The 13,863-nt window shown below is 33.5% G+C and overlaps 1 protein-coding gene and 1 long non-coding RNA gene across 2 annotated transcripts; one reads left to right on the forward strand and one right to left on the reverse strand.

The window, feature by feature from the left end:
* Positions 1-8,849: 8,849 nt before the first annotated feature.
* Positions 8,850-9,620, forward strand: LOC133172443 (uncharacterized). The gene is made up of 2 exons (XM_061307326.1): positions 8,850-8,982; positions 9,205-9,620. The coding sequence occupies exons 1-2, from the start codon at positions 8,850-8,852 to the stop codon at positions 9,618-9,620; spliced, it is 549 nt and encodes a 182-aa protein (XP_061163310.1).
* A 1,518-nt stretch (positions 9,621-11,138) lies between these two features.
* LOC133205979 (uncharacterized) lies at positions 11,139-13,159 on the reverse strand. Its single transcript, XR_009723686.1, has 2 exons — positions 13,080-13,159; positions 11,139-11,206 (listed from the first exon to the last, which is right to left on the reverse strand). It is a non-coding gene; the product is annotated as an uncharacterized LOC133205979 (long non-coding RNA).
* Between the last annotated feature and the right edge of the window lie 704 nt (positions 13,160-13,863).

Below are 13,863 nucleotides of genomic sequence, written 5' to 3' on the forward strand. Positions count from 1 at the left end.
GCTCCCGACCTAGTTCGTCGTATAGAATAGATCTTGAAGAATTTACCCTTAGACCAGTAAGTTAATTCTTGCAGCTTCTACTTGGACCTTTTCTAACAATTCTGTATTTTCCTGAGAGCAGTTATGCCATACCACATCTGCGTATTCTAAGACAGGTCTAATGAAAGCAAAATATATCTTTATTAGGGAATTTCTATCAAGTGTGTGCTTTAATTATCTCAAAATATTTAATCTGTTACAAGCTTTTTCGTAAATAGCAGATATATGGTTATTCCAACTACCATCGGACTGAAGGTGAAGCCCCCTAAATGTATATGACTACTGGAAGGTACAATAATATCCCCATTTTCTCCAAAATGAATGTCTGGAAAAAGTCGCTGCTTTCTTGTAAAATTAACATTAATTATTTTATCAGCGTTAAAATCTACAGCCCAAGAGTTTGACCATTTCTTTATTTTTTCAAGATCGGCTGTAAGAGATAATGTAGGAGTCATAATATCAGCGTCTACTATAGCAAACAAAGATGTATCATCCGCAAATAAACGGATACCATTATGTATGCCCTCAGTTATATCATTAATGTATAATAAGAATAAAAATGGGCTTATTACAGATCCCTGGGATACCTCTGCATCAACAGTTTTAAATGTTGATGAGAAACCTTCAATATTTACTTTTTGTTGCCTGTCAGTAAGGTAATCTTTAATCCAGCCCAAAATATTATTTTGGAAGCCTATTTTTTCAAGTTTAAAGATAAGTCCTTTTTGCCAAACCCTATCAAAGGCTTTTGAAATATCACAGAATATAAATCTTAGGTCCCGGCCTTTATCGAGATTTGACATAATTTTTTCATATACATTGTACGTAGTATGCGTGTTTAATTTTCTCGGAAATTAAAGCTTTGAGGAAGAAAAGAAGAAAAAACACTAACAAGGACGAATTGCCTTTTAAAATAAACGTACATACGTACAAACACTAGCGATCAAAGCCACATACATGTACATATAATAAGAAAAACAAATGATAAACTATTGAGAAAGATTCATCATAATTTCTTTAATCATCAGTTAGGTTAGGGCTTTGCTCAAGTTTGTCATGGTAATTTTCAGTATCAGAATTACAGATGTTTTCAAAATGCAGAGGACGAAGTAAGAAAAGGTATAATTCAAATTCTTCAATCAGAAATAAGTTCATAATTTATAATCTTGTCACTGATAAGATAATATAACAACTACTTCAGAATGTTACATTCTCTTCGACCGATCATTCTCCATGCATGTTTAATATTTTTGGACACTTTTATCTCTCAGTTCTTAAATAAATGACCTCGAAAACGATGTTCATGAACTCTGTATCATATGTAAATACCCTAACAAGTTATTTGGTCTCAGAGAGGAGGTCAATGGTCATAATAACAAATCTGTATTTGAATACCACAGGAAGCTACACATCTTGAAAATAGCCTTCTCAATTACACTGAAATGTTGCAAAAGTATGTATAAAAAAAATCGTAAAACACTTTGTAAAGATTTAAGAAACCAAAGCACATATTTATTTATTTATTTATTTACTGCTCTTTGATCTCACTGGGCTACCCTCTTCGACATTTTCTTTGTCTGATAAAATACAAACTTGTTTAAACTAAATAAAGATGAATAAAGTTTAAATCATTTGTATGCTCCGCCATAAATCTGACTCTGTGCTTATGTCTGTCTGTCCGTTCTAAAAAAAAAAAGGCAAGATGTGTTTGTAAAACTCTGATGCCCCATAGTACATCCCGTGGCGTGGGTTAAAGTTTCTCAAATGCAAATCAAACTCCAAGGTCAAGAGATCAAAAATGTGGGTACCCAAAGAAAGGTCCTCTCACAAGGAATACGCATGTGAACAAGAAAGCCCTAACACCAACCATTCCAAGGTTTAAGTTTAACAAAATAGGTCAAACTCCAAGGTCAAAGTAAGAATTAATGGTGCACACGAGAAGGTCTTGTCACAAGGAATATATATGGGAAATATGAAAGCCCTGGTACTAACCATTCAAAATTTATGACCAAAGTTAATTTTTTCAAAAGTAGGTCAAACTCCAAGGTCAAGGACAAAAGGTCAAAAATTGTTGTACCCAAAGAAAGGCATTATCACAAGGAACACACATGTGAAGTATAAAACCCTAGCAACAACCGTTTAAAGGTTATGACCAAGGTTGATATTTGTAAAATTTTGCAAAAGTGGGCCAAACTCCAAGGTCAAATATATTGGTACCTAAATAAGGTCTTATCACAGGAAATACACATGTGAAATATGAAAGCCATAGCTCCAAACAATCAAAAGTTTTGGACAAGGTTAAAATTTTTGCAGACAAACAGTCAGACAGACAGACGGACGAACAGGGCAAAAACCATAAGCCCCCAAATCTTCGATTACGGGGGGCATAAAAAACAACCTCAAACTAAGTTTCAAATAAACTGTTCAAGATACTAGTACTTTCCATAAACTTCATGCACTAATAACTATCATTGATATAAAAAATACAAAAGTGGGTCAAACTCCAAGGTCAAAAGGTCAAATTTGATGGTACCCAAAGAAATGTTTTGTCACAAGGAATACCCATGTCATGTGAAATATGAAATCCAAAGCTCCAACCAATCAAAAGTATGAGCAAGGTTAACGGTTTTACCAGCTACACAGCTAGACAGACAGTCAGACATACGGACAGGGCAAAAACGATATGCCCCCGACTCTTTCATTACGGGGCACAATCATTTACATGAAAGTATCCATCATACACAACAAGAGAAAAACAAGATGTGTTTGTGAAACACTGATGCCCCCGTATGACAACTTATAGCGAAGGTTAAACTTTCTCAATTGCAAAGCAAATATGTTGGTACCCTAAGTAAGGTCTTATCTCGATGAATATACCAGTGAAATATGAAAGCCCCAGCAGCAATCATTGAATAGATGTTGAAAAGGTTAAAGTTTTTCAAGGGTAAGTCAAACATCAAGGTCAAAGTTGTTGGTATCCAAAGTAAGGTCTTGTCACAAGAAATACACTTGTAAAATATGAAAGCCGTAGCACTAGGGTTGGATACCGGTACTCAGTACCAATACCGTACCGAATAGTTACTTCAAAAATACCGGTAAAATACCGTTTCATTTAATACCGGTACTAATAACGGTGCTATTTCTTAATCTTAGAAACATTTAAATACATTCAAAATGATTTAAAACTCGGAGGATAACATATGTGAAGTATGAAAGCCCTAGTACCAACTGTTCAAAAGTTATGACCAAGGTTAAAGTTGGGTAAAGTTTAGCAAAACTGGGTCAAACTCTAAAGTTAAGGTCTAAAGGTCAAATATGATGGTATCCAATGAAAGGTCTTGTTACAAGGAATACAAATGTTAAATATGAAAGTCATAGCTCCAATCAAACAAAAGTTACGGGAAATGTTAAAGTTTTTGCTTACAAACAGATAAACAGACAAACAGACGGACATGGCAAAAACTATATGCCTCCACATCTTCGATTACGGGAGCATAAAAAGAAAAAAAGTACAATTCTTTTCAAGTTCAATATACAAATGTATCATTCGATAGGACATTCATGTCCTAAAGACGTACATTTATGTCTAGTTTTCAAATGTCACAGTGTCTGTTGCAGTATAAATTAGGAGTAAAACCTAAAAAGAAAGACAAACTGTCTATGATAAGACACTGTAGAGGGCTATAGGATTGTGTTAAAAATGGTGGAAGAAAAATGAATACCTGGACTTTAAAGGATCTTCTTGTTTTAAATTTACATCTAGAGAACTATGTGCACAGAACTTTTCAAAACTTGTATCGAGTGTTAGTGAAATCAAACTAAAACTGTATGGGGAGTAGCATTTTCAGGTATTATTCCCTTCATGTATAGTAGACATGGTAACACCGATCATCAAATCTTTCACCAAAAATTAGACTTAAGGTCAAGTCTAATCATGTAACAAGTTTATATTTAAATCAGACCAAAACTGCTAGTATTTTGAAAGAATTCCACATATTATTCTATTTTCATTATTCATTGCAAAATTGTTCATCGTAATCAATAATCGATTAAGAAAATCGCGAATCTTTTTGTAGAGTATGTGAGACAAATTTTATTGAAATCTGACCAAAGCCATAAGAGGAGAGGCAATTTGAAGGAATTTCATAGAAATTTCTATTTCATGACAACAGTGTTGTTCAAAGAAATCAAAATTTGATTTATGAAATTTTATGAAATTATACATCTTGAAATAATCGTCTTGTATACCAAGTTTTTATTAAAATCATACCAAACTGTGAAAAAAAGAAGAGCAGGGTTTTGGAAGAATTTCACAGATTTTTAAAATATTTTTATGAAGAAAGGCGTTTCAAAAAATGTTTCAGTTAAACATAAAGGTATTTTATAGCCCACACCCTCTTGTCAGAAAAAATGGCTTCTACATAGTTTAATTGTTGTTATAAGCAGAAAAAGAATACAGAGATTTTCTGTTCTCAAGTTAGGCTGAAAAAGGTAAAGTCATTCTTAATAAACATGTCACAGATAAGAAATTTCATATCAGTCCATTAAAACAAAACATTCTTTTTTGCCTTATGCTCGCTAGGTTTAAGCATTCGAATATCTTTATCTCTTAGAAATCTGTTTATAATTAATATCATATACAGAAGATGACCTGCTATAGTAGTTCATGAACTCTTACAAAATATTTTCTGAAACTTTTACAAGAATGCGCGTTTACATAGGTCAAACACCAGGAGCAAGAAATCCAATATCTAAAAGACTTTTGAAGTGAATGTCCGAGGAAACGATTTGTCCGGTTATTTGCCAAGTGATGAAACAGTAATTTGCAATTAAAGATAGTTTTTGCTTCGGTGATCCTCAAAACCTAATAAATACATGTATACCTGATTAAGAATAGTTCATTCCTAAGTATTGATTTTAAAGAATTATTGCATTACTTTCATATTGTCTTTTGTTTCGCTTTATTTAGTTTTCATACATGTAATTTCTATTCAGTATACATTGTATTTGATTACCTTATTACATGTATTTCTACTCTCAACCCTTCAACCAAACGCTGGTGTTGTAACAACTATTATAATAACGCCCACTATTGAAATAATTGTTTCAAAATTGGTGGAGAATGCATTTCAAAACCAATACCACATTTCAGCCACTATTGAAAAACGCCTACACAGTACTATTGACATAATTATTTCAATAGTGAACTTTATGTAAATTGTGGTTGCAACCACTATTAATATAATGCACATTACTGAAAAATATAATGTTTTAATACCTTTTCACCACATGAATACCCCTCTCATATACATTTGAGATAAGGAATCTGATGAGGATTATAATAATCACGACAAAATCGGGGAACATTAAATCTTAACTAATCTTTGATATAGATTTATACATGAATATGTGCACTACGTAGACAACAGAGACATGGGCAACATTGCTAACCTTTGTCCTTGTTGTTAACATAATGAACAAGTAATCCTCATATCTATTTCATTAGTGGATATTATTTCAATAGTGGTTTCAACTTTGTGTTGGTTTTGAAATGCATTCTCAACCACTGATGAAATAATTATTTCAAAAGTGATCCTTATTTCAATAGTGGTTGCGATGCCATTCTCCAAAACGAGTTTATTCCAGTCGGAGAGGTTGCGATGACGTCATGTAATTCTTCACATGAATTGACCTGGCAGGAATTTCAGTGAAGCAGGGTGGGTCTCCTGTCAAAGAAGTAACATAGGATGACCTTCTGTGCCCGGATTGTATTGGTTGCCATTTTAGACAGTAATACAGTTTTCCTGAAAATAGAGTTAATGTTGTAATATGTAATATTGTTAAAATTGCGCTTGAATATTAAATATACAACTTTACTTGTTCAAATTTTAACCCTGCAATGTATTACTTATATATTTACCCCCATTAGTTTATGAGTATGTATATTTGGGGGGAAGACATGCATACTCAAAAATTTAAAACAATTAAAAAATGACCTAGCTTATATTGAAGTCATAAAAGATAATTTAAATTGTTTCCAACTATCAGAGATTACCAATTCATGCATGTATGGGAACAAAATTGGTTTATCATTATACATTCTTTTAATTATATATATATTTACATTTTGTGTAATTTTCTTTATGTATAACACACACGAAACCTTCAATTTGTCGGCACGATACGAAATCCAAAAATAAGAATTCAATAGAGGATATCTATATTGTTTGACTTTATATTTGCTTTATCCAACGAGGCTTGCCAAGCGAATATAGACCATTTCAACGAGTTGGATAGAGCAAATATAATATCACATAATTATAGATGTTCAGTTTATCTCATACGATTTTAGTTTTTTACAAAACTTCGAGATAATCCCTTTTAAGCTATGTTGTTTGATTTCTACCCAAATTGATATGACATGTAAATTGATGACGTCACACTGTTGACGTTGACATGTCGAAAGAAAGTTAGTGTATTTGTAGATACAAAATATGATCTTGGAAGATTGGAATGATATTTGCTGTGTGTTTGTGAAAATCTTTTGAAGATTTATTTCATACAAAATTTTGACTGGAATTTCCACCTCAAAATTGAAATAACGTTGAACGACCGATGCATTAAGCACATTGACGCCATTGCCAAAGTGAAGCCATCCAGTTTTACCATTTAGTGAAAAAGACTAAGGTAGTTGCTAGCGTTCGAGAACGCTAGCAAACATTCCGTCAAATTTTGGTGATTGCGGCTGAGAACTCTATTGGTCCAGTTTCTTATGGAAACGTTCGTCTGAAAGTATTCTCTTGGCCTCTGCCATGTATACGTCTGTTTATCAAGCACTACTAGTGTAGATCCTTTGTCTGCTTTCTTGATTATTATTATGTCATTCCAATTCTTCAAGAATTAATAAGAGTCTCTCTTCCTTCATTAATTGTCAGGGGCTTTGTTTGGCTCGGAAAGGGGTTTCTCTATGTCTGACTCCACTACGTCAATGTACGACTCAAGAGCTCCATATTTGCCATTATAGAACAGAATATTTCTGAACCATTGGTTTATTTTACTGAATTGATTACTGATATAGGAAGACAGTGCTGCACTGGATGTAGAATTCCAGTTGCCTTTGGGCTTGTAGAGTTTATATTTCTTTATGTTGTGCAGTTGTGGCTTGGAAGAGTCATATGAGTCATCATCGGAGTCGGGGTTTTTTCCTAGAAAATGCTTCTTTAGTCGCAATCTACGAAAGAATGCTAGCGTGTTTTTGCAAACAATGTCATTATAATGACCATAGAATTTTCGAAATGCTGACTTTAAACGAGTGTTGAAATCCCTGGAACATCAACTTATTTGTCAGAGGCCTGCTTAGGTTTAAGAATGTGTTTTTGCCCCATTCACGATTTGTATTGTTCATAGGATTTTAGATAGATCAAGGTTAGTTATCTTCACCTTTCTCATTTGAAGATCTTTATAATTTTTAGCTGTTTAATGATTCTAAACATATTCGTGGGGTATATTTTAAGTAATTTCGGTATATTCTTAGTGTTGTGTGAACTTGTAACAAACATTTCTTAAAATTAATTCACTATTGTAATAAGCCTATATATTGGGAAGTAGAAGTACATGTTTTCTGTTAAAGCAGTGGTTTTTCCATAACTATCATATTAATGACGTGTTTATCGTTCGTTAACATTTCTGCAACAGGTCAAGGCGTTGGTTGTTTATTATTGTCATAGATGCCAGCAGGCAGACTTCTTTACCAAGAATGGATGTTTTGATTCAATGTATCCCTCTGAACTCGAAATAAATGATATCACAGAGTCTGATACATCTGTTAAAAATTGTATTTAGATATTTTACTACAATAAGACGTTTTTGGTAATCTAACAACAAAACTTTATGCTAAACGTGATGACTTTAACTTTTCTATTGTCAACTTCCCTTATTTATGTACCAATATACCCTTATCACCTAATTCGTTACGTAAGCATGCAGGTAGTACGTACGAACAATTTCTAAAGGGAGGCAAGCTAACGACAAAGTTGATGAAACAAGGATATCAACAGTCTCGTTAAAAGTCAACATTTTGCAAATTCTATGGTCGATACAATCACATAGTCAGCAAATACAATCTATCATTAAGTCGAATGCTGACTGACGTTTTTCATACAAATTGTTAGGCCATTATTTACAAACTGAACTGTCTATGGATTTTTCCGTTTGCACGATCATGACAATGAGCAGATAGCGGATGTAACCGGTCGACAGGGGATGCTTACTCCCCCGATGGCACCTGATCCCACCTCTTATGTTTGCTCTGTTCCAAATAGTATTGTTTCAATGGACTTTTGAGCTTGATTACTGTTCGTTATCTCTCTATTTAAATTGAAAAAAAGTTTGGTTCAACTATTGAATTTTGTATTGAAGAACTACAAATTTAATCAAACTACTAGTATTCGAAAGACAGGGATTTCCAAGTACGTGGTGCGCCTTAAATGATAATAAAATAATTGGGTCAAAGATTAAAGATAAGTTTTATAACACTTTACCCTAACTTACGAGTGCATTTTATTGTCTTGTTTCCGTTATGTATATTTTTTCATATTTCTTTCTTGGACCGTGAGTTTTGATCCCATTCGTGCGGATGATATTCTCGAAGAACTACATAAACTTCGAGGAATCGTTTTGAAAAACACTGACATGTTACGCGTTCTTGAAGAAAAGGTCAGTAATCAAGATCAACAAATCCAACTTCTTCAAAACTTCAAAAACAGCTTGCAAGATCTGAGGCCGAAAAACAGAAAATATCAAAAAGATTAATGACTGCAGAAGAAAAACTAAATTCTGAAGGAGAGGTCATAGGATTACTTCGTAAAGAGAAATCCCATCTCCACGACAATGCTACTACTGACCATTCGAAAATAGAAAGAAAAGAAACTAAAGCTCGCAGAGGTATGTTAAATGTATAATTAAAATACAATTTAAAATGTATGTTGTTTATAACTTTAATAAAACATTCCTGGCAACATATCTCAAAGTTGACGGCTATAATTGAAACATGCACCCTCAAAGTGTATGATTTACGAAAAGAAAGTAAATTAATTGTGAATCATTTTATAATAACAATTTAGTATATGGTATGCCTATTACATTCTGAGATAAGAACTTTTTCAGCAATATCTGGTGTCGTTGCCTTCTATGCCTACATGAGACATACAGAAGTAAACCCTGGACCCCACCATACACTGATATTTGACGTCCCTGTTACAAATGTCGGCGGGGGATACAATCATTACAGCGGTACATTCACTGTTCCTTCTGCAGGGGTATATGTATTCTCTTGGACAATTGCTTGCTCTAATGGTGGATATATTTACTCCGAAATTGTAGTCAATGCTGATGATATTGGAGGAATTTTAACAAATTGTGACACTAGCAAAGGTCGACTCTCAACTACAGGTCTAGTAGTGAAAGAGATGAACGCGGGGGATGTGCATGTCCGCACGGCACCTCCTCCTGGCCCTGTTGGTGATATTGAATCCCTCACTCCACATGAGAGAACCTCATTCAGTGGGTGGAAACTTGTGTAGCAGATGTTTTAGTGTAAGGAAAACAAATTCACTAAAACAAAGTCTTGAAAAAAATTCAAATAAATATTTAAACAGTTGAATTGAATAAATCTATAATAATTTATTAAACTTCGAAATAGAATTGCTTTGATCAGAGAATTACTTTATTTCCAAACTTTCTCACTAATTATCATTAGACGAAGGAGATTAAAAAAAATCGGAGACCAAAGCTACCAAAAGAAGAGGGGATCGTACTTTAATAGGGTGTCGTTATTTGAAATCTGATATATATTTTCATAAACAATGAAAGAGTCTTCTGGCAAATTTAAAAAAAAAAACCTGGGTAAAAACAATCTTCATTGTGGGGTATAAAGGAAAGAAACATATCTACACTCTCACTTGTATTGCTTTAATGGACTTTTGAGCATTATCACTGTTCGTTATCTTATCAATGTATCTCTGCTTGTGGACAGTCTGTCCACAAGGATACTTGTCGTTTGGTGCCTAAGCAATCATGGGTAAGGTACAGAATAACGAAAATGTACTAGCTGATACATCGCCAAGTATGATAAAGGTGTCAATCTTTTGAGTACATAAGGGACATAGACTCTAAGAGTTCAATCAGATCATCCTTCAGAATATTGAACATATGTCGTATGTGCAGTCGTCAGTTTTGGTATTTATCTAACAATTCATACAAAAGATTGTACGGTTTCAGTAAGAGATATACTTGCATTTGATGATTCCTTTTCGGACCCCATGCCCTTTATTTCTAAATGTTCTGCAAAAAAACTGCAAACGTGATATTTTGATCACAAAATACGATATATAAGTAATATCACTGGACAAAGGTAATATACCAAATCGTCCTAAGACCTAAAGTGCAAATCTAATGTTGACTACGGAATAGAATGTACCTTATGTTGTTGAAACCAAGGGTTCACTAAAAAAAATCATCATACTATACACAGCAAAATGTGCCACGTACGTATCACGTACGTTAAACGTATGTGATATGTACGTGACTTCACGTACGCATCACATGAAAAAAGCACCACGTATGTTAAACGTACGTTTTCACACGTATGAATGTCATGCGTGACACGTACGTTAAACATACGTATTGACTACCATACGTTACACACATGTTGCACACATACGTTATTCATATGGTTCACGTATGAATAACGTACATGCAACGTGTGTGTAACGTATGTTTTTAGAAACATGCGTTTAACATGTTTGTTAAATGCACCGCTCATATGATTAATGTATAAGTACCATATGCCAAACCATGGTTAAACATATGTTTTGACCACCGAACATTCTTTTTCACATATATATTGTAAACATACGTGAAACAAAAATGATGTGCAATTAAAATATTCATTTCATGCATTTGACATAATTTTCTTCATGGGCTTATTTTCTTTTCATCTGTTGAATGATCCACATTTTGAAGGTATACATATCTGGATATCCTTCACCTCAAATTTCCTGATCCTAATTGCTCTTTAGGCAATCACAACAAAAGACATATTCAAATTTAAGCCAAATTTAATGTTGAGATGTTAACATCAATTCATTCTTCTGCAATTCCCTTTCATCTGTAAAGAAAAAGAAAATATTAAATGAATTTGCATATGGAAAAACACATAGTTTTTTTTCAGAACATTATTATTTTCTACATATAACTCCTGGTTGATTCCCTTTAGAACTAAACTAGAACTGTCCAATATGGACAAATACCCCCCAATGGGTTTTTCAGAGAAGATGCCAAGTCACTGATACTAGTATTTTAGGATCTAAAAGATGTTCAAAAATTGTTTATACATTTAGAGAGAAAATTTACCGGTAATTGCTTATTATATTTTTTTAATGAATGAAACTTTGGCATAGCCTAGTAAAACAGCAATACTAATAATAATATTGTTTTTTATTACATTGAAAAATTAATAACAATTTTTCAAGTATTTCTCTGTTGGAAAGTATGGATGCATCATTTATCCATTTTTTCTACAGTATGTGACTATAGGTCAGGATCATGACACACCCTCAGGTCATAAACAATCTTTGTGTGAAGTGGATACTCCCAACATCCAAAATTATTCTCCATAGGAAAGATACGGATTGAACACGAATTATGAACTTTTTCTGTCAGTGACCTTGAACTTGTCCAAATGACCTTGGGTCAAGGTCATGACACACCTTCAGGTCATAAGCAATCTTTGTGTAAACACATATTATGATTTTTTTTCTGTCAGCGACCTTGAACTTGCCCAAATGACCTTAGGTCAAGGTGATGACACACCCGCAGGCCATAAGAAATATTAATATAACATATGGTTTTGTTGTTCTTGAGCAGAAATATTTTAAAAAATTTTCCCTACATATGCCTTTGTAAAAACTTGATCCCCAATTGTGGCCTCTCCCTACCCCAGGGTTCATGATTTGAACAAAATTGAATCTACACTACCTGATGATGCTTTCATATAAACATGACTAATCATGGCTTTTCTGTTCTTGAGAAAAAGATTTTTTCCTATATATTCTTATGTAAAACTTTGATCTCCCATTATGGTCCAATCCTATCCCCAGAGGATCATAATTTAAACAAATTTGAATCTACACAGCCTGAGGATGCTTCCATTTCAAAATGACTACTCATGGCTTTGCTATTCTTGAGAAGAAGAATTTTAAAGTTTTTTCCCTATGTATTATTATGTAAAACATTGATCCCCCACTGTGACCCCTCCCTACCCCTGGGGGTCATGATTTGAACAAACTTGAATCTACACTACTTGATGATGCTTCCTTATCAATATGACTAAACAAGGCTTTGCTGTTCTTGAGAAGAAGATTTTTTAAGATTTTTTCTTATATATTCCTATGTAAAACTTTGATCCCCCATTGTGGCCCCAACCTACCCCCGGGGCTCATGATTTAAACAAATTTGAATTTACACTTTGACATACAAGGTTTCCTATAAGTTTCAACTTTTTTGGCCCAGTGGTTCTTGAGAAGAAGATTTTTAAAACATCCCACTAAATTTTCACTATTTCTTAATTATCTCCCTTTTTTTGAGGGTGTGGCCCTTTATTTGAACAAACTTGAATCCCCTTTACCCAAGGATGGTTTGTGGCAAGTTTGGTTGAAATAGGCCAGTGGTTCTGGAGAAGAAGTCAAAAATGTGAAAGTTTACAGACAGACGGACAGCTAGACAGACAGACAGACAACAGACAAAATGTGATCAGCAAAATCTCACTTGAGCTTTCAGCTCAGGTGAGCTAAAACAGATAGCAATAGGTCATGACTGACTCAGGTTATCTAATTAGTTATAACATTTTTTTGTGATTACATGTAAGTCAGTAAGTCAGCTCAGGTGCAAAATATTGCTTATCACTGATATAAATACAACAGTAAAATTTTAGACATAACCCTATGTCTGACAATTAAATTCTATATAATAATAGAACTTACCCTCAGCATAAATCTTTCATAGCTTGGCATGGACCTATATGTTTTTGTGTCTGTTCGAAGTGTATATATACTTTTTGTCCTTGGGGTAAAAAAGAAAATATATGTTAAAAAAAATTGCATTTCAGACTTGTAAAGCAAAACAAACGATATGAAAAATTACTTATTTTACTGATAACATTTAACATTTTCTCCTCTTGTGATTGAAATGTATTGCACCTCATTACATGATATTATATGTATTAAATTGCAAGTATAAAAGCAATGGGATCAGAAAATTTGATTTCTTTTTTAAAGGTGCTTGGACACAGATTTGAAGTTAACATTTTCTCAAATTTTCTGCATAATTTCATGACTTATATGTTGCTATAGCATTTCATACTAAAATATAATAAAAATCTTATTTCATCTCGAAGTTATTGAAACTTCAAATTTCTGGACGCGTTTGATTGACACATCCTTGCACTTTCACAAATTTTAATTCTATTCTTAATACTTAAAAAAAGTGGCAATTTTGTTGTGTATTAATGAAAAATATTAAAACTATAATCCAGAAAAATTCAGAGTAGAAATGTTCAAAAGCAAAATCCACTCACAGTATTGTCAGTCCGTGCTCAGTGGTGTGTGCAGACTTTAAAAATTGAACACACCCGGTGAATCGTAAACATTAACAATAACAGAGCTCATGCCCTGTTTACAAAAACAGTTTATGTTTCACGGATGTATTCAATTTGTTAAACTCTGTACACAACACTGAGCACGGGCTGACGATATTAGTGAGGGGGTT

The sequence above is a fragment of the Saccostrea echinata genome, unplaced genomic scaffold (assembly GCF_033153115.1).
Source record: "Saccostrea echinata isolate AGI-Se365-2 ecotype Australia unplaced genomic scaffold, CSIRO_AGI_Sech_v1 ptg000054l, whole genome shotgun sequence".
Taxonomy (NCBI): domain Eukaryota; kingdom Metazoa; phylum Mollusca; class Bivalvia; order Ostreida; family Ostreidae; genus Saccostrea; species Saccostrea echinata.